Source organism: Uloborus diversus, chromosome 9 (genome assembly GCF_026930045.1).
Source record: "Uloborus diversus isolate 005 chromosome 9, Udiv.v.3.1, whole genome shotgun sequence".
NCBI lineage: Eukaryota > Metazoa > Arthropoda > Arachnida > Araneae > Uloboridae > Uloborus > Uloborus diversus.
In genome coordinates this window covers 126,111,603-126,133,347 of record NC_072739.1, presented here as the reverse complement: position 1 = coordinate 126,133,347, position 21,745 = coordinate 126,111,603, and the positions used below count along the sequence as shown (strand labels likewise).

Here is a 21,745-nt window from a genome sequence, read left to right as displayed (position 1 = left end):
ATTGGAAGTTGAAACTGGTGTTTCCAAAATAATCCATTTTTTCTTTGGAGAAATCTAGTTATTAAAATTCTGGTTTTGAATTAAAAATAAAATTGGAAATTTTATGAAAGTGAAAAGAGCATATTTGTATATCTTTTGATTTTTCATCTTATCTTCCATAGGAAACTCGTATATAGTGACTGGAAGCCCTGGTGATTCTGGCATTTTCATTGAAACTCCTTATTTTCCCGAGCCATACTCAAACAATTACAGATCTGAATATTCAATTCAGTCTCATGATCCAGATGCATATGTCCAGTTACTGTTTCTTGATTTTCGCATATCGAGAAACGCATTCATTGAAGTAAATTTTCTAGCAATCCTTATTAGTTTAATGTATGTGTTTAGAGTGTTTGAGTCATATTGCAATGTTGTAAATTATTTATTTTGGAATTTTAAAGAAATTTTCTTTGTCTCAAATGAGATAAATTTGTTTCAAAATGTAGAGCCTAAACTATCAATGTCCATTTTAAAAGACAGTTAAAAAAAGTTTTTTTTTTTTTCATATTCTATGAACTTTCCAAAAAGTTTTTTATTGGAGCACATAAAAGAATTTGGTTGTGCTTGCAAAAGCACTTATGTGAATTTAAATGCAATTTTACAGGAAATGAAAAAACCTTAAATAATTTTCTATATTCAATCCCATTTGTAATTTTTTTTTTTTTTTGTATTTAAAAGGTTTTTCAAGTTGACTAAGCAAAAATATTTTATAAATGAAAATGTTGTCTGGTATGAACATGAAAAGTACTTAATGTGTCAGAGTTCTAAAAATCCCCCATCCTGGCTATGCTGCTCAAGGGTTATGTGTGCCTACCATGTATTTTATTTAGTCTTTTTCTTCATTCTTTGTTTTATTAATGTTTCTTAACTTTCTTTGACTGATACTTTTCAGGTGATTGGAAATAATGGGTCTCGCCCAACTCGATTCTATGGAGATCTTTTTCGTCCGCCTGTTATTATATCTCAAGCAAACAAGCTATCTCTGAAGTTTGATGCAAAGAGCAATCCAGGTTTTATAGGCTTCAGAGCTGAATGCTCATTTATAAAATGTAATTTGTAATCACATTTTTTGTTGACATTTTTCCAATTCAAATTTGAATTATTGATTTATTTTCTTTTCTTTATTTTTCAGCTGCTGGCTCAAAACAAAAAATTTTTACAGGTAAGTAAACTAATTTCAGTACATATTGTGCTGCATAAAAAATGAATGATATCTTTATAATCTTTGTAACTACCAGAGTTAGATACAAAATTTTTGTTTATATCACTCAAAAAATCAGAAACAGCAATCACAAAATAGAGTATTGCTTGGGAATTTTAGTTTTCTGTATTTTATGAATTTTGTATAATCATGTCATCCAAGTTGGAGCAGAATGCAAAATGCTTGACTAGTAGTAATTACAAAATCACTATATTGCGAATATACCCCCCCCCCCCCCCGAACACGCTGATGTTCATCTGGCCACACCATTGTAACAACTGCAAATGGCACATATACTGCTATCATTCAATCCCACTGCTGCCACCGTATCCCCACCACAACTCACAGCACCCTCTCTATCTCCAAATATGGGAGATTGATATGCCAGACCCTATACTTATGTCCAGTGACGCAGCCAGAAAAATTTTCCGGGAGGGGTTTTCAACATCGAAAATTGTTGCTTTCTTCCCCATTCATTTTTAATGCGAAATTATTCAATATGCTAATCAAAGAGTTTCAATGAATTAGTAATTATTAATTTAAAACACTCGCTGAAAAAAAAATTAATAATTCGTATTGATATCACTATGACTTTAAAACAAAATGAGAAAAAGTACATGATATATTTTTCATTTGGTTTGAATGACTACCAGATTCTAGCTAATAACAGGAAGTAGGCCTGAGAAATTCCGGTTTCCTCTCTAGGTTTCCCTAAAAAGGATTTGTGCAGTACTGGAAGTGCTGAGTGACCATGATGTCCTGTTGAGCTTTATTGAAACCATTTTAGCCCTTTTATAACCGTAGGGTTACTCAGAAAATATTACTTGTATGTTTAAGAAATGTAATTTGTGCCTTCTTCTCAATCATTAAAATCAGTAAGATAATTTTGTTGAAAGCTATCCCATTTGGAAAAGCTTAAATAGTGATTTTTTCCTTGATTTGTATGAGGGAAATGAATGTGATCTAGTTCTGGGAGGAGTTTTCACCCCAAAATCTTTCTCGTGGCTCTGCCACTGCTTATGTCAAATAGTTTTGTAACTTAAACTCAATCATACTCATTCTACCACCTCCTTCAACATTTTAAAATTATAATGAAACTTCTATTTTGACTGATTTTGCATTATAGATGCTAAAGTTTTATCCTCCTTGGTAAAACAGTGTAATTCAGTAATTAATTTATGTATTCCTGAACTATGAGGATTTATATTAATATTTACACTTACGACATCATACTTTTGCATAGTTAAATAATTCTCAGGGTTCATACACTCCTTCATTTAGGAAATTTTTTTGAAGGGCCCGTCAAACTCCTTCATTTTGGTTTTAACTCCTTCAAAACTCCTTTTTTAGTTCAAGACTACATAATCTTCCTCTATGACAGTAAGTTAATATACTTCGATAGATAACTAACTTTGTTACAAGGGCGATTGTGTAAGGGCCATTTTAATGTAGTAATTTCGTATATTCATTTTTTTTCATAAAGATGTAATTTACAAATTGATCATATAGTTATGTCATAAAAGTTGAAGGTGGAAATATCATTAAATGACTAAGACATTTTATAAGTGAAGTAAAGCATTCTTAAATGGTGCTTGGCGTGCTAGAGAGAAAAACAATAATTATAAAACTTGGTGCTCAAGTTTTATAATTATTGTTTTTCTCTCTAGCACACTCTCAGCAGCAAAAGTCAGGTTGTCTAATCATTATTTAAATATTTAAAAATATATAAGTAGATGTACTATGTTTGGGGTTTTTGTGTTAACAATTTCATGAAACTGTGACAAGGGGAAGATAAGGGAGACAAAAAGTGGGGAAGAGAAGGGAGTAAAAAAGTGACATCACACAGTTATTGTAACAATATGTTTTTAAAAAATACAACACAACAAGAGGAGGAGTTAGGTGAAGTGTGACACTTAGTGATAAAGGAAGAAGAGGGTCAAATATTTTGAAAAAAGAGAGCAGCATCATTTAATGAGAGCCCATTAGTATTACTTCAAAATCTCATTTTACTCTTTCAAAACTCCTCTAAAATGAGTTCATTTTATTTCTGAATTTGAGTACAAACCCTGATTCTGGATAAACTAATATTTGCAAGCTTCATGAAGTAACACTTTGTATCAAGCTGTAATTGAAAGTATTTAATCCTAGTTTAATATATATATACATAATATTAAAAGTTATAACTAGTTTTTTTTCTTTCAGAATGTGGTGGTATTGAAAATAAACTTGGCGGCTTAATGGTGATCAAGCCTCAAGAAGAAGAAAATTTTGACTGCATATGGCACATAATTCCACCTCTATATTCATTTTCAAACACTGGCACTTTTTTATCACTGATAATTCGCTCTTTGAAAAATGTGGGTATGTTCAACTTCAGTAATGACATCAGTTAATGTATTTTGAATTATTAGCACTTTTTTTTTATCATTGGTAATCACTGATGGAGGGCTACATTGTACTTCTGTTATGGTGTTTGTATGGAGATTAATTTAGCATTCTAAATAGTTGGATCTATCTTAGAATGAAAACTCATCTTGAAATCTTAATATTCAAATGTTAACTTTTAGTTCAATTTTTGTAAATATTAGCTTTAAATATAAAAAAATAATAAGTTTGTTGCATAAAAATTTAAATTTTGTTAAATTGCCTTAACCTACCAACCTTCAAAGCTTTTACTTTTATTCTGCAGCACCAAGCAATTGTTGGTATAAATATTACTTCAAAGACCACCTTAAATTCTAATTGTATTTCAGCCAATGGCCTTGGTTACAAGCTATAGCTGGTATGAAAATGCATAGAAATCTTGAGATAAATATCAGTTACATCTCAAAAAATGCTCTTGGTACCAAATATTTGCCTTGAAAAGAAATTTTGTATTAATCTTCAAAATAGCAGTTTATTTCAATTTCGTTATTTGGAGTGATTCTCATGTTTGGAAAACAATTTTGGGTGTGTTCGTGGCACCAGTGCATCCCTGATATTAAATAATTGAATTACCATGACATTGGTTTCATGTGCTTCAGAATGAGCAATTTGTTATGAGATTAGTTTTTAATCTTACTCATACTTCAAAGCTCCCCCCCCCCCTGAATAAATTTCGTAAATGAGCTCTGCATATCTTAAGTGAACTTTTTTATTTCCAAAATAAGGTTAGCATTATTATGGATTCAGTGGAAACTTGGCTTACGCAGGGAATGCATTCCACCACCCATTGCATAAGTGAAAATTTTTTATTTTGAAATTAAAATGCATATACAACTTTTTGACATGCATACAGAAATATTTTAGATGGTTATAAACGCCCCTCAAACCATTTTATACTGTTCCCTAAGTTTTTTATTTTCTTCATATACTAATAAACAAATACCGTATTAAAAGAACACAGTGTTGTTCACAGTACCATACAGTATTGTAAATGTACCAAATTAATAATCTGTTTGAAAACAAGACAAAAAGTACAGTACACAGTAATAGTAATAAAGTGCAGCAGTTTTACAACAATGCACTAATAATATTTATAACTACATAAAAAGTTAATATTATGGTTAATAAAACATTTACCATTGTTTGAAAGTTGAACTTCTGCTTTGCATGGAGATTTTCTCAGTGGATACTTATTTATACAATAAAGGAAATTATTTTTGGTCGCTGTAAGTTTTGCAGGAAAGTAGCCACTCTTCAATAGCCAATCACGAAACCATTAACTATCCCACACTTGTTTCCTGAAACATCTTGTGCATAATACAAATTTCATAAGTTAGATCACATTGTACTGTGAGTCTTTCCACTTTCCATCAATCAACGTGTTTATGTTCAAAAAAACAAAAAACATTTATAGTTTTAACTTGACACTTTTTCTCATTTCCAGATACTGAAACATTCTTGGAGTTTCGTGAAGGTTTCCATTCAAAGTCGATTCTAGCAAAGAAAATAAATTGCGATGAATTCGTCTGCAGTAATGGAACAAATGAGGAAATCATTACAGCTTCCAGTGGTCTTTTCATTAGGTTTAGAGGCTATCTAAAATTGTCATCTGTAATTGAAATGACATATAGTAGCTACCGTATTGGAAGTAAGTATTTTAATATTCATATTATTGTTATAGGTGCTGCCATTTTTTTCCTTTAGCAGAATTGTAAATTTTCGGAGTTTTAAAATTAAAATTGAAAAACTTGGAACAAATAATGAATTATTTTTAATGTTTTTAGCAAAAGCAGAAAATATATTAAAGTTTTAATTTATAGAACTTAATTAATGAAACTAAAATCTCAATTTAAAATCAGATTGCAGCATTATGGTTTTTACTTTTGAATTGTCATTCATGAAAAATAGTCAAATGCTTGAAGGGCTGAGGAAAATCCTCTTTTTAAGAGATAAATTAAAAACAAATTTAAGTGAAATTTCAACATGAACGGCATTATAATTCAGTTTCAAATGATGAATTATACATGCTGTGGGACAGCATCTTCAGAAATGTTTTTGAGATATTTGAAAAAGCAAGTTTTGGATGACAACACTAAATGACAAAAAAGCAAAACGAAAAATCTGCAGATATTGCCTTTTACTCTCACTACATGATACTAGGGTTTATCCTTATAGATTGAAATTAATTGATATTTTACTAATTATTTATAAAGTAGAAAGTCACCCATCATGGTATGACGAGTGAAAATTGCTTCTCTTCTTCCACATTTTAACGAAGCAATTGTCTGTTTGGTAATACTTTGATAGTTGAAATTTTAACCCTAACTCCAGTGAATTAACCCTAAAATGCGTTCATTGTTGACCACTTCTTTATTCCCCTAAAATGACAGTCTTACCAGTAAAAGAGTTAAGCTACCAGATCGAGTTCAGCCTTGTTACGATAAAACCTTTCCCTGCATGTTTAATATTACCAAAACACATTATAAAATTATCATGCCGTGGCGCGAGTTTCATTGTTGAAACACGAGCGTTATGCGATCATCGGCTATTATATGAGGATTTGATCTAATGATGTGAAAAAAATGAAGTTTTTCAAAGAGTGTTTTAATTTCAATCTTAAAGATGGAAATATACTTGTTTACTGAATTTTACTCCATCTTGAAAATGTGTTATGTAGAAATAAGAATAAACCTTCTTATAAGGAGAGGAGCAGCACTGGACTTAAGTATTTTTTGCGTGTTAAGTGTAGTAAGAGAAACTTTGAGTACTGCTGTTCTATTTCGTAATCAGATATGTTTTTAGCACCTCTAACCAGCATATTTCATGCATTAAAAATCGGAAATATGCCTCAAAAAATTTTGCCAAGCATATTATCATGCTTTGTATTTTAAATTATAAAGGTAGCATCGTGGAACGTGCGGAAGAGAGCTTTTGGATTATTTTAAATGTTAAATTTGAATGTTTAATTTTCTCAAATACTAAGTGTCAAACATTTGAAATCTGAATAGTGCACTTCTCTTATTTACCTGCCATCTTTTATTTCATTCTTAAAAAGTTTTTTTTTTTAATAGAATTGGTCGGTATTGTGGTTCTTACTGTTTATGTATTTTACTCCTCCAAAATATGTCATACCTCATAGAAAAAAACCATAGCTATATCTCTGTTTGTAATACAGTTATAATTTATTTTAAATGTAAAAAATCTTTTAACTAACATTTTTTTTTTAAATTCATTACTTAAAAAAAGCTATTTTTGCCCTAAAGCTAGAAATTTTGACGGAATAATTATTTAGTTGTTTTTAAACAGTTTTATTTAATGAACAAATGTCTGATTTATGTAGTTCCTTTTATTTGCTTTCAGATTGTACTGAAAGTGAAATTGCATGCAATGATGATCGATGTCTGGACTCAAAGTTAAAATGCGATGACATTGAGCACTGTCCTGATGGCAGCGATGAAAAATATTGTGCAGGTATGAATTTGTATCATTTGAATGCGGTGGTCAGAAAAGGCTTATTTCATGCGTTCCATGTGTCTATAATGAAAAATATTTGCTTTTTGCTGTAACTTAATATGCTCTTCCGTCTTTTGAGCTTTATAAACATTTTTGCAATGAAACAGTTTGAGTAGTTAGCATCAATTAAAAGCTCTTGCTAATGTAATTCTTGCAGCAATGAGAAACTTCGAAGAAAATTAAAGCAAATAGTAATGGGTCGCATTTACATATGATTTAATACCCAAACCTATAAATAAAATTTATTTTAAAATTCCAGTACAAAAAATCAACTAAACACCCAATTATAAAATAAACACTGATTTTAATTACTGTATGATACATAATTTTAATACCTAACTGATTATATACCATCTCTTATTTTTTAATCACATTTTGAAGGTGATGCCTCCTGTAAACTACTACCTAAAGTAACTAAGTTTGGTTTCAAAGACCAATTTCGTGTTTATTTTAATTAGTGTTGGGGACACAGTACCTTCAAGACATTCATTTTTAGTTTAAGTAAATTTTGTTTTTCTTTGAAACCATAACATGCACACTTACTTTGCAATCAATAACTTAATTTCAAATTTTTTAAAAATTCAAAAAATGTAGCAAAATTTTAATTTTTTTTAATGGCACATGGCGGGTACCATGTACAGGGGGGTCTTAGGGTTCAACCCCCCCCCCCCCCACAAAAAGTTCCTTTTGACATTTAAATGTTTTTTTTTTTTTAATTTCCAAAAAATATTGTTCCAAAACTCATGTCTTTTATATGTATACTAGAGGACCCAACAGACATTGTTCTGTTCAAACTTTGTAAATTGAAAAGTTAAAAAAATTCAATATACTATCAAATGTTTGAACTGTTTCGTTGAAAAATTATGTAAGAAAATGTTTTAAGCTGCTTGGTACCAAAATGCGTATATTTATTACAACTTGATTTATCTAATGCCCATTGAGGTGTTGTTTTATTAACTATTTTTTTCTCCCGTACTTGATGACTTGTTCCTCCAGCTATACTCAAAGGATAAAAAGCGTCCGCAGATATTAAGTGTAAAAAACTAACTACCCATCTAGAACAAACAGGAAATCCCGCTGCAACATCCCCCATATGAAAAAGAATAAAAACAATAGAAAGGAAATCGCTTAAAAACATGATAAAGAAAAAATACAACTAAAATGACTAAAAACTCTTTAAAACCGAAAAGCAATTCTTTGCAATTTGAAATATTTCGCCATATAAACAAAAAATACAATAAATTACATTAACTAGCTTTAAAATATAAACAAATGACCACGCAACTTTTGTTAATGGCCAAAGTCGCCAAGCCACCACTTTACTGTAATCCAGCCGATCAGTGAGCGAAGCCAACTCCGACCGATTAGCAGTCCGATCTTTTGAACGAAAACATCATATATTGCCTAATTTGTTCTTTCCACCAAAGATAAAGATCTTCCACTGCACTGATCTTTTGCGTACAGAACTACCCTGTTGTAATTTATCTGGACGAAAATAAAATTTGTTTCGTCTTTAAGTTCCATCATCTTTTCCTTTAATAATGTACCTATTAGTTTGATAATCCTTAAAGTATTCTTCACAATGGTGACAAAACTCAAATGGGTTTGAGCCGAGAAACAAATGTTGCTTGGTACGGTACTTTCTGATCATTTGGTTTGGAAAACGTAAAGCACCGATCCGGTCACATGGTTCAACTACGGCGTAAGAACACACGTTGTGCATGAACCTTCCAGTACTTTACTTTAAAATATATATTGGGACTAAAATCGATGCTTTCAAGAAATGAAGGCTTTCACTCTCTCTACGTTTTATCTATTCTCAATTGACTATCACAGTAGGAAATTTCATCATTTGGGAGATATAACCATCCAATGTTTAAATTGATTAAGAAAAACTTTTTCGATTCGATCCATCGGGCTCCAAAACCATGCTCGCCACAACATAATTACACAAAAAAAATTTGATCGAAATCGGTCCAGCCCTTTAAAAGCCTTATGGTGACAAACGTCTGTACAGAAGATCTTTATATATTAAGATTAATTGCGTAAAATGCTTTCATGATAGATAATACGACGGCTTGAACATTACACAAATAGTGCAAAGCTCCGGATGAAAGTTTTTAAACCCTCCCCGAAATTATTTTCTGGTTACGGCCCTGTTTAAAAATCCCTAAGGCTTTTTTGTTTTTGAACTTTTTAAAAAAACTTTTTGCTTAACGATCACAATAATCATCTCATAAAACCTGTGAATTCGTTTGCTTATAAATTCATTAGAAAACTTTCTATGGTTAATTATGTAAAAAATTGAATTTTTTTCAATAAAAATTGTTTATATAGGTATAACATGCTTCAAACATTTCGATTTTCAATAAAATGCTTATCCAATGCGCAGTTTTCTTAAATGTATTATCCTGACTGCAAAAAGTATGACTTTAAAGCTGTATTTTTAATAGAAAAAAAATCCTTAGGGATTTTAATGACATGAAATTGCAAAAAAAAAAAAAAACGATCATCAAGAAAAAGCAATTTTAAGTTTTTTTTTTGCATAGGAACACATAGCGAACATGACCTAAAACCACTCATAACTTTTTAAATATTTAAACTAAAGCGATGAAACTTTTCCCTATATTTGAAATAATTTTTAGTTTTCAAATAAGCAGTAAAATGTTTTTTGATCGTTTGATCATTTTTGAGGTGCTGTAACCCCTTAACTCGGGATTCAATGGGTAGTAGTTAAAAATATTAGTCCTTGAAAATGTTTTTTAATAAATATTTGTAATAGAAGATGTCATAGCATACTCTTGAAAGTCATGTGTTGAGATGCAAGTTTTTCAATGTTGAATAATAATAGTAATAGTTTTTTTTAATGTATTTAAAAAACACTTTTCTAAGAATAGATATTGATCGCAGCCTCTGTGGCTTAAATATGATAGACATCGGTAAACGATATTTATCCGCGTTCTCATTCCTAATGTAATGTAAAATTAACTTTATTCAAATTAGATTAACTTCTCAACTCTTTCGGCACGTGTAAAGTTTCAGTTTTAGGTTGGCATCCTTTGATGCCCAATCATATGCAAATGAGGCAAGTATAAATAGTGAACGATTTCAATCGTTCTCTCTCTCTTCTTTTGTGTTCGTCAGCCTCTTGTGAGTTAGGTCCGATAGGTGTTGGAGTTGCGAACTCCGCCTCCACTTATGGCCGGGTTTTATTCTTAAGAACCTATTTTTGTTAGTTATATTTATTTTAGTTACCATGGACCAATAAATTTTTGGTAAGATTTTAACAAGTTTCCAATGTTCATTTCTTCACATTAATATTTGATTCTGCACCTTCCACTGTGTGATATTATCTCTGCTTGTATAAGCATGTAACATTGTTGACTGACTTACGAAAATTAGCCCTTCGGCTTTTCGTTTAAACATCGTAAGTTATCATAAGGGTTATGGGCCCAGCCCTACCCAATTGTATCATAACAATTAAGTGTTCAGTATCATGATGTATTAAGATGTTTTCGAATTGTCAGCAGAGTAGAGTATTAGACTTCGTGTTTTTGTGATGAAATGGAATGTTGTAACTGACTTGTCTTTTTGCTGAATCGGTAGATGACAAGTGTTTGGAAATCTTTTCAATTTGTTTTCCCCGCATCGGCGTTGAATGAAAATTGTGGAAATAGAAGCTTTTCTTTTACTTTTTGGAAATTTGTATCGAATCTTTAAGCCATGTGTAGTGTAAACTTTTTCTCAGATGTTTCGGTTGCATTTTATGGGGGGATATAGTTGGTTTGGTGTTAGGCAGAATAGTGGCTGCTAAATTCAGCGGAAGACCTGGACTTGTTCCAGGGGGGAAGCTGTAACAGTTGCACTATTTAGGTTTTTTTTTTTCGGGGATATTTTGAGATTTTGTTGGTTGTTTTTTTTTTGAAATTAGGTTTTTTTTATTTTTTGGCGTTTTTCGTGTTCTTATCAATCATGGCATCCCAGAGTGTTCCAATCGAAAAATTAAGGTCTGACAACTATGTGAGTTGGTCATCGGATATTAAATTTGTCCTAATGGAACGAGGTTTATGGAAGATTGTAAATGGCATTGAAAAGGAACCTTTTTCTAATGATGAAAAAAAGGCTACTGAGCAAGAGATTCGTAATTTTCAAAATCGACAGGATGTGGCTCTATCCATAATTTATTTAAATTTGGAGAAAAATTTCAAAAAGATAATCGAAAATCAGGTCAACGCGGCTGATGCCTGGAAGGCTTTGAAAGATCACTTCTTTCCGGACAATCGTTGTCAGCACATGACATTGTTTTCAGAGTTATCCCAATGTCGTATAAAAGAGGAAGAGTCGATAAATCTTTTCGCTGCCCGTACTCGGCAAATTTTCGAAATAATTAAGGCTATACACGCGAATTTCTCTGAAAATTATTTGATTTTTCAAATTTTGCGTCATTTGCCCTCAGAATTCGACAATATTTGTCAAGTTATTCTTAGAACTACTGCACAGGAATTCACATTTAATAAAGTAGTCAGCGAACTTATTGCCGAGGAATCGCGAATTCGACTAAAAGATGAGGACGATAAAATTATCGGCAGGGCTAACTTTGTAAAGAAACCGGGTAATTTTAACAAGAAAGGAGTAAAAGGGAAACTAATTTGTTTTAACTGTAATAAACCCGGCCATAAAAGTAACGTGTGTCAAAATAAAGTTGACAAGGACCTCGAACAACGTAACAGAAAGTCAAGATCACCAATCCGGAATAAGAGGAAGACGAACAAGAAAACTGCGAGGTGCAGTTCCCCATCAGTGGAAAAGGAAACATGTGAGTACCAGAACTTTTTCATTTCCGAAGTACATCTAAATGAAGTATCAGAAGACCCAAATGAATTTATTTTTGACACTGGTTCCACCCATCATTTCGTCAACATTCGTAGTGCGTTTGAGGACTTTAAACCATTACGAAACAAAGAAATGGCTGTAGCCGTTAGAAATGAAACTTTCCCCATTTTGGGGATGGGAACTGTGAAATTAAAGTTTGATGATACTATCATTGTTTTAAAAGATGTAATGTACTCTCCTAATCTGCGTCAAAATTTGTTATCGGGTTCTAAATTCGATAAGGGGGGTGCTAAGTTTGAAGGGGGAAACGGCTCCGTGACGATATCTGGTCGAAATGGATTTATATTTAGAGCAATTTTAAGAAATGGCATTTATTTTGTAAAACCTCAAATTTTGTATAATAAATCGTATCAAGAAAGTATAAAACTAAATAAAAGTAATGATCATTTCGAAAATGAGAAAATTGAATGCTCTAATGTAGAAAAATTAGAATTGTGGCATAGAAGGCTGGCACATATTAACACCGATAGTATCAGAAAGAGCGGTGAATTTGAGTGTGTCAATGGCCTGCCTAAATTCAAAGATGTAAAAATAGATTGTGAAAATTGTAAAATTGGTAAATTTAAACGTGTTTCATTTAAACCAATAGGTAAAATACGGTCTAAATGTCCCCTTGAATTACTTCATGCTGATGTGTGGGGTCCATGTAATATTAAGGGAAATAAGGGGGAACGTTTTTTATTTATCAATCATTGATGATTTTTCACGTAAATCTGCTTTGTATCCAATTAGTGAAAAGAGCAAAGTACCAGAAATTTTCATAAGGCACATAAAGCGTGCTGAAAGATTTTTAAATCTTAAAGTAAAAGCTGTTAGAACTGACAACGGGGGAGAATTCGTAAATAAAGTTTTTGACAATTATTGTTTGGATAACAGTATAAAACATAAGTTAACCAATATTTTTAGTCCAGAGATGAACGGTTTGGCCGAAGTGTAGAATCGCTCAGCCGTTAATGCTGCAACAGTATTATTGGAAGAAAGCGGGCTAAGTAAAAGATTTTGGCCGGATGCTATGCTTTATTTCAATTATACTTGGAATAGGATTTGTCACTCAGGACAAACGAAAACACCTTTTGAGTTATATGGTGGACGTAAGCCAAGTGCTAGGCACGTCAAACCTTTCGGTGTTTTGTGTTATCTTGGAACACCCCGTCAGCAAAGACATAAACTTGATGTTAAAGCTAAAAAAGGTATATTTTTGGGCTATGCATTTAACACTAAGGGTTTTCGTATCTGGATTCCCGAAAGCGGAAAAATTTTTGAAAGTATAAATGTAAATTTTAATGAAAATGTTTATTACAAAGAAGCTTTTAAAAATATATCAGAGAGTGACTCTAGTGGAGCTGTGCTGGGTCCCTGTCTCAAATGGTCAAATATTCAATCAGATTCTCAAAATTCAGAAAATGAATCGAATTCCGAATCGGATAACGGAAGTGAAAGCCCGAGTACGCCGTCTAAATTCTTATCTACTGATGAGAGTGAAAGCGAGACGAGCAGGGATGAATCAGATTCGAATTCTGACTTGAGTGAAAATGGGGAAAACCCACCACGCGCCCAGCTGCATGAAACAGAATGGGTGAGGAAAGCAATCCCAAGGTCAGATAAATCTCGTACTAATATTTATTTTTATGAGAAACATTCTTCTAAACGATTGCGTTCTTTAAATGATGTTGAAAAATATTGTTCTAAAAATGCTATTTTGTTTAAGCCACATTTATTTGATTTTAATGGTAAAAATTTATATCAAGGTGAAATTTCTGATCAAACTGTTCATTTAAATTTATGTAACTTATGACTAGATGATGAAATTGTAATTCCTAAGAATTACAAACAGGTTCTTAAATCTAAGCAAAAGGACCAGTGGTTAGATTCAATGAGGGATGAATTAGAGGTTATGCATTCTAGAAAAGTATGGGATTTAACACCTTTGCCTGCAAATGAAAAACCAATCGGATCGAGATGGGTTTTCAATGTTAAAAGAGATGAATCGGGGGAAATTGTTAGATATCGTGGGAGACTTGTTGCTCAGGGATATGCACAATCCCCTGAATCGTACGATCAGACTTTTAGTCCGACGATTCATTTTTCATTGGTTCGATTTTTCTTTTCCTTGAAAATATCAGAAGGTTGGTTCGATTTGCAGTGCGATGTGAAGAATGCTTATTTATATGCACCTCTAAAAGAATGCATCTTTATGAGACAACCACCGGGTTTTGCAATAGAAGGGAAAGAAAATCTAGTTTGTAAGCTTAATAAAGCAATTTACGGTCTGCACCAGAGTGGCCGTATGTGGTTTTTTGAGATAAACAGTGTTTTATTGAAAATTGGTTTTCAGAAATTTGAAGAATGTAATTGTGTTTATATTTATAATTCATGTGTCATTTTATTGTTGTATGTTGACGATATTGTTTTGCTCGCACGGAAAGAAAAGAATTTAAATCATGTTTTAAATTTACTTAGGAAAAATTTTGACTTAAAAGTTCTCGGAAAAACGAAAAAACTGTTAGGTGTTGAATTTGAAAGAACTGGAAATGGTTTGAATTTGTTCCAAACGAAATATATCATTGAAGTTTTTGAAAAGTTCAAACATTTTAATTTTCCGGTTTCATCATTGCCGATTTGTAAAGGTACTGTTTTTTCGAAATCGAATTGTCCTAATACAGAAAATGAAAAATTTGAAATGTCAAAGATTCCTTATCGTAATTTGTTGGGTTGTCTTTCTTTCATTGCGAGCAGAACGAGACCGGACATTTGTTATGCGGTCAATATCTTCAGTCAATTTCAAAGCAACCCTGGTGTCATTCATTGGAACGGTCTTTTAAAACTTCTGGGTTATGTTTTTCAAACAAAAGATTTAAAACTTAAATTAAATTGTAATAGAACCCAATTAATAGCTTTTTCTGACGCCGATTATGCAGCTAATCGAGATGATCGAACTTCACTCGGGGGGGCAGTTAATTTTGTTGGATAATGCGCTGATTGAATGGCGAACCTTCAAGGAACGTTGTATTAGCCTTTCCACTATGGAAAGTGAGTTTGTGGCCCTTTGTGAAGTGTCTAAAGAGCTTATGTGGTTTGACCGTGTATTAAACGAATGTTTACGCTGGGGAATTGTTAGAAAAAGTAAAATTAAATCTGTAATGTACGTTGATAATCAATCAGCCATTGACTTTGTTAAATCTCCGATTGAAAATCACCGTACAAAACATATTGATGTAAAATTATTTTTTGTTCGTGATTTGATTCAACGGGACATTTTTACCGTAAAACATGTAGGCAGTAAATCCAATAGGGCTGATATTTTTACGAAGCCGCAGACCCGTTTTGAACTGAATCGTTTTTGTGAACAAATATTTTGTTAATTTTTAATGGTATTAAATTGTTTAGTATAATAAATATAATGGGATATTAAAGTATAAATATTTTTGTAACAACTGAAATTCTTTTTCAAATTTCTCGTTGGTTTAATCTTTGAGATGGAGGAATTTGATTCAATGACAAGAGTTTATTTTTGGAAACTAAGCGTTTTAAATAATTTTGTCATTGTGAAAAAAAAAATTTTTTTTGTAAAATCATTGTGCCCATCTTTTTCAAAGATACTGTTTCGAGTATTTTTGTCAATTACAGTTTGACAAAATAGTTTGCAGTGGAAATGTTAATCTTGGACTTACTATTTCCTTGGACTGTGGATCATCAATAGGCAAGAAGGACTTTTTTGAGAAAGGACTTCAATCAAATAAGCGGTGATGTATTGAGCTGCAGCTGCTGATGGATGATATATTATGATGGATATATATCCATATTTGTTTATTGTTGAATTGTTAAATTTTTGTAAAAGATTAAGCCTGGCCTTTGTGGATTTTTTTGGGTTATTTTTGAATCTATTAAAATTGTATAAAAATTTAAAGTTTAATAACATTACTGAATGAGAAGGGGGGATATGATAGACATCGGTAAACGATATTTATCCGCGTTCTCATTCCTAATGTAATGTAATATAAAATTAACTTTATTCAAATTAGATTAACTTCTCAACTCTTTCGGCACGTGTAAAGTTTCAGTTTTAGGTTGGCATCCTTTGATGCCCAATCATATGCAAATGAGGCAAGTATAAATAGTGAACGATTTCAATCGTTCTCTCTCTCTTCTTTTGTGTTCGTCAGCCTCTTGTGAGTTAGGTCCGATAGGTGTTGGGGAGTTGCGAACTCCGCCTCCACTTATGGCCGGGTTTTATTCTTAAGAACTTATTTTTGTTAGTTATATTTATTTTAGTTACCATGGACCAATAAATTTTTGGTAAGATTTTAACAAGTTTCCAATGTTCATTTCTTCACATTAATATTTGATTCTGCACCTTCCACTGTGTGATATTATCTCTGCTTGTATAAGCATGTAACATTGTTGACTGACTTACGAAAATTAGCCCTTCGGCTTTTCGTTTAAACATCGTAAGTTATCAAATATTAGTTCTTGAAATTAACTTTTTAAATAAACATTTGTAACAGAAATTGTCATACACTTGAAAGTCATGGGTTGAGATGTGAGTTTTTCAACGTTGAATAATAATAGTAATAGTTTTTTTTTAGTGTATTCAAAAAACTCTTTTCCAAGAATAGATACTGAATACAGTTTCTATGGCTTAATTATAAACAATGTCAAATCGCTCTGCATGTTTTGTTTTTCAAATATTGCATTTAAAAATTTGTTAAATTTTTATTACAGTTCCTGAGAAAATAGATACACCCAAGATAATTGGAAAAAAGCGTTCTCTAGCTGTTGCATCATTTATATTAATCCTTGTAGTTGGCGTTTTTGGTCTTGTTGTGCTTATCATCATTATTATTGCTATAGTACACAGATGGCGCAAAATGTTGCCTCCTGAAGACGAGCAACCAGCTCTTCCACAAGTTATGCAAGAAATGAGAGGTGATCTTTTTCTTCAGAATTTTTTGTTTTATGAAATTTTCAAGCTCCTCTGCCGCAGCAGTGAGCTAGAGAGATGATTTAAATGCAGAGTTTGTTTTTAAAATATGTAATTAAAAACTTATTTTTTTCTTTATTGCCTCGTCTTATAGTTAAACATTTCAAAAATATATTCTCAAAATTTCAAGTCGTTTCGAGCAAAATTCTCAAAGTTATCGAGTATTTAGTCTCCGTTCCTTCAAACTGTAGCTTCGACAGCTGCTGAAGAATGCAGCTGTTCTGACAGCTGCGGAAGCTCAGAATGTCAGTGCTGCTTGCTTGGGGTAAGTTAAACATAATATTAATTAATAATGAAAAAAGAAAAGGCGTAGGAAATCAAAGCTGCTATAGGGAATGTCTTCTATGGAGCTGGAATTGATGCCTTTTAGCTTCTAAAACTTTAAACTCGTTTTTCTCAAACCCACTTTTTCAAAGTCTGCGTTCACTCCCATTTTAAAACCAACTGACCGATCAATTTCAAATTTTGTACACGCATTCAGCATGTAAAAAAACCCTCCCCAACGTTGAGTTTCAGTTTTTTTTAAATGCATTTTTTACAAGCAAAATAGCGGAATTTTTCGTGAAAAATAGCATTTTTAACTTCAAATGGCCGCCAAAAGTTTTAAACTCGAACAAAAAAAGATCTGAGAATGTAGGGGGAAGGACTAAGTAATACTTTGAATAAATTCAAATGGAATTTGATTTCAGATAAATGTCGGCTGAGATACAGTAAACACCGCAAATCATCTTTCTCCAAAGGTGCTCTGGGAAAAGCTCTGTCACCGGATTGTATGTTTATATTTTTTGATCAAAAATTTATGTAATATTCTTAAAACCATACATAATAATGCATTAAAGGTTTTAATAAATTTTATCAAAAGATTTTCTTAAAAAAAATTTAAAAGCATGAATTTTTTGACGCTGAACCCCCCCCCCCCCCCCCCCCCAAAAAAAATGAACCTCCACTCCGAACCATTCAGCACTGTGAAATCTAATCATGCTAAAAGATGAGAAAGAGTGGAGAAAAGTTTATTAATCTACAGTATAGTTCAGAATATCTGAACTTTGTTAATTCAAAAAGCTGAAAAAAATATTTTGTTTCATTTTTTGAGTCAAAAAGAACTTGTAGATCACAGTAAAAGCATTGTTATAATAAATACTATGAAGTGCTTTTTGATAGTTATACAAAGTGTATGTGGTAATATAAAGTATAAATTACAAGACAATTCTTGAAGTTAAGCAATATACTAAACTAGTTATTGCAGAACTACATTGTTTTGATAAAGATTAGCTTTTATATTTTTAAGGGGAAATAAGAATACTATTCCAAACAATGACGCCAAATTCTGCCATCTAAAAATTACGTGAGCACTTCAGAAATATGTCCTCTTGGGTTGTAGCAGAATGGAACCTAATGCTTCATGGAATGCAGCTCTGGCATCTGAATGGACTCTCTGCTTCACCTTTACTCTCGCTTGAGACTTGACTGATTCATTCGAAACAATTTCAGATGCTTGCTGATCGATAAATAACTTTGGTTTGTTATTATGGCAGTGATCACTGATCATTGCCTTGTGCTACCACTTATCTAGTTTTCATTTGCTGCTTAAAACGATGTTTTATAAGAGCTGTCACACCTGTCGATCATAACTTCTGTCAATTTTTCCTCCTGATTTGAGTTCTCTGTGACAGTTAGATTTGGCCAGTTTTTGTTCCAAAATCTTTATACAATTGTTCACTTATAGGGTTCAATGCTTCTATTACAGTAAGCTTCTGAGCATCTGCAGCAAATAGCTTTGTGGTTTATCTGCAGTCTTTTTTTTTTGCTTTGCTTTGATGATTTACTGAATGTAGAAAAATAAACCCATTTAAACTTGCAAATGCAAAATCTAATTTTAGACAGTCCTATTTCTGCTCTCACCCTTCGAAAGTCATCATAATCTCACTTGTTGGAACCCAATTTTTACATCTAAAATCTTTATGGAAGTATACAAGTGATCAAACCAGTTTTCAAAAATATTCCGTTCCCAATAGGTTCTTGACTGTATTTAATTTGATCTGTTCCTTTGATTTGCTACTTATGTGTGTTATCAGTTTGCAGTAATGAGTAATGTGCACCTCTTGTAAGTTGAGATTCCATTTGTTGAAATAAGGTTGAGGAAAAACGGCTTAAGAACTTGCGGATTTCGTTTGCAGTGTTATTGCCCATTTGGCAAACAATGTAATTCAGGTAAGAAGTAGCAAGCGGTACAGGATTTTCTCGTAAATGAAAGGGTTGCAATGGTAGCCCAGCTCTGCGCCTAACAATTCCTCTTCTTACTGATTGCTCTCTTTTGAAAGAAATGGACTTGCTCATGGCCATAGCTCAACTTCTCAGAGGTGGACAGTAGTTCTTTTTTAGCTTTTTACAGCTTTTAGCTAAAATTTAAGTGTTTTTGTGCAGAGTCGGATAAAAATATAAAGTATCTGCGCACACAACTCAAAAGTATCTGTAAGCTAACAATGATCTATCACGTTAAAAAAAAAAAGGGGGGGGGTTGTCTCCAAAAAAAAAATTAATCAGAAGAAATAAAAACATTTTTTGAAATTTCATTGGCTAAAACAACGTTATAAAGCACAAAACTGCAAATAATTGCAGGTATATGTTTTGAGATTACAAGAAACTAATTTTCATGCCAATTATGTGACGCAAAGACTTAAGTTAAATTTTAAAACTGAGCTTCTTTTAGCAGATATCTTAGATCAGATTATCCAGACTAGGGACCTTTCTCTTCTTGAACTATCAAGTCAAGAAATCAATAGGATACTCAAATTTCTGAGAAAGGAAAAACTAGCAATTCGCTGCTTCTTGGAAATCCTCTGTTGTGGAACAAAAACAAGTACCTTCAGCGAATGTATCCACCTTACGTGCTTACATATATACTATCCATTTATAACTTTTACAAATTAATTAAATAATATCAGTTTAAAACAAATTGAAGTAAGAATTTGAACGATTATCGCTAGATGCACATGCCCGCAGCAAATACATCCACCGAACGCGCGGGTGTATATACTATCTGGTAATAATTTTTACAATCTAAATAAAGAATATCAATTTAAAACAAATTAGAAGTAAAGAGTATGAACTTTAACAATTATCGGACGATATGCAAACTCTGCACATCACGCAGGTCAGCGGATGTATCCGCACACGCCATTATTGGCTTATCTGTGGTTACCGTGCCTTTCTTTCCTACGAATATTAAGAAGTTTACTTTACTCTGAAAGGACATCGTTAATGCTTATCTCAAGCTTTTCTATTAATAATAGTGTTTTGAGTTCCCCTTTAGGTATTCATCTTAGCAACCTCTTTATGTAATATTTGCATATCGTGACCACAGGACAACCGTAACACATCTAATCCCAGAACCAACAGTAAGATATCCTACTGTTGCTCTGGGGCGACGATGTAATTTGTTTTGTAAATAAAATTTATGAATAATTTTGCTTAAGCTAAATATTCAATTCAAAAAGAGTCTAGTCCCAATTAGTTTAGATTATTTAGACTCCATTGTACTAGTAAAATTACTTCCCATTGCTTGTTACATTGAGAAAAGAAATTGGCTCATGTACTTCAGGACCATTTTCAGACTGAAATATCCATGGCTAATCTTTCTAAAAGGTTGAAAGTTTTTGGGGTGTGTGTTATATGCAGCTTAATGTATTTTTTTTCTTTTGACATAAAGAGCATATCAGTTGACAATGAAAATTTTACAGACAACTTTAAGATAATTGTTAAGTTTTATTTGGTGCCTATAACTTGTTGTCAAGGAAAAACATAACATGCAAAATTAAAATAAATCAGTTTTATTTCATTGAATGCTGTTGGCATCAAAAATAAAACAATCTTGAAACTTAATTTAAAAGCAATCTTAAATATCACTTATCTTAGGCCATGCTGTTGATACTATGCAACAGTTAGCATGAAATAAATTTATAGGCAACCTTATCAGTGTTTCTCATTTTACAGAATGTTGTTAGCACAAATTTCTCGACTTGAAAAGAAATCTGAAAACAACCTTAAAATTTTGTATTCCAATAAACATGTCAATTTCTAGAAATGATGAAATATGCACTATAAATGCATATGCTGTGGGAAGGTAAAGTGCAGTATTTGCAGAAATGAGTTTTTGAGATATTTGAAAAAACAAGTTTTGGATTCCAAACTCACACTAGGGCTATGTTTGAATTTGAAATTTTTTTGCATTTTATTTCCAGCTGAAACCAAATAAGCAAGATTGTACAATAAAGCTTAAATGCAATAGATGACAAAAATGAAAAATTTGTAGATACAGCTTTTTATTTTCCCACAGCAGTATGGTTCAGTATAACATATTTCAAGTGTTTTATTAATGGTTGAAAAGTTTTCATTTAGGCACTGAATTTTCTGTAAGTGAAAACCTCATATGAAACTAGAATTATTACAAAGACAGGTTTTGTTCCTTGATCTTGTACTTGTTTCATTTCATACTCATAGTTTGTACTAACTAAAAGTTTTTTTTTTTTTTTTTTTTTTTTTTTGCTAGTCAAAATTAATCAGTTTAAACCAATATGTTGCCAGCAGTCCAATTATGATTTTTGTTTGTTTCAGGTACACCTTCCGACTTTCCACCAAGAAGTCCATTATACCACGATTCTCCTCCTTCTTATGCCGACTTCATTGAATCGTCA

At 32.1% G+C, this 21,745-nt stretch overlaps 1 protein-coding gene across 1 annotated transcript in view; it reads left to right on the top strand.

The window, feature by feature from the left end:
* The first annotated feature begins 5,284 nt into the window (after positions 1 to 5,284).
* LOC129230471 (golgin subfamily A member 6-like protein 22) overlaps positions 5,285 to 21,745 on the top strand; it is a 69,983-nt gene continuing 53,522 nt past the window's right edge. The window contains exons 1-4 of the mRNA XM_054864873.1: positions 5,285 to 5,312; positions 7,025 to 7,135; positions 11,634 to 11,789; positions 13,870 to 13,961. Of these exons, the coding sequence (XP_054720848.1) occupies positions 5,285 to 5,312; positions 7,025 to 7,135; positions 11,634 to 11,789; positions 13,870 to 13,961 (387 nt within the window). The remainder of the gene's footprint in view (positions 5,313 to 7,024; positions 7,136 to 11,633; positions 11,790 to 13,869; positions 13,962 to 21,745) is intronic.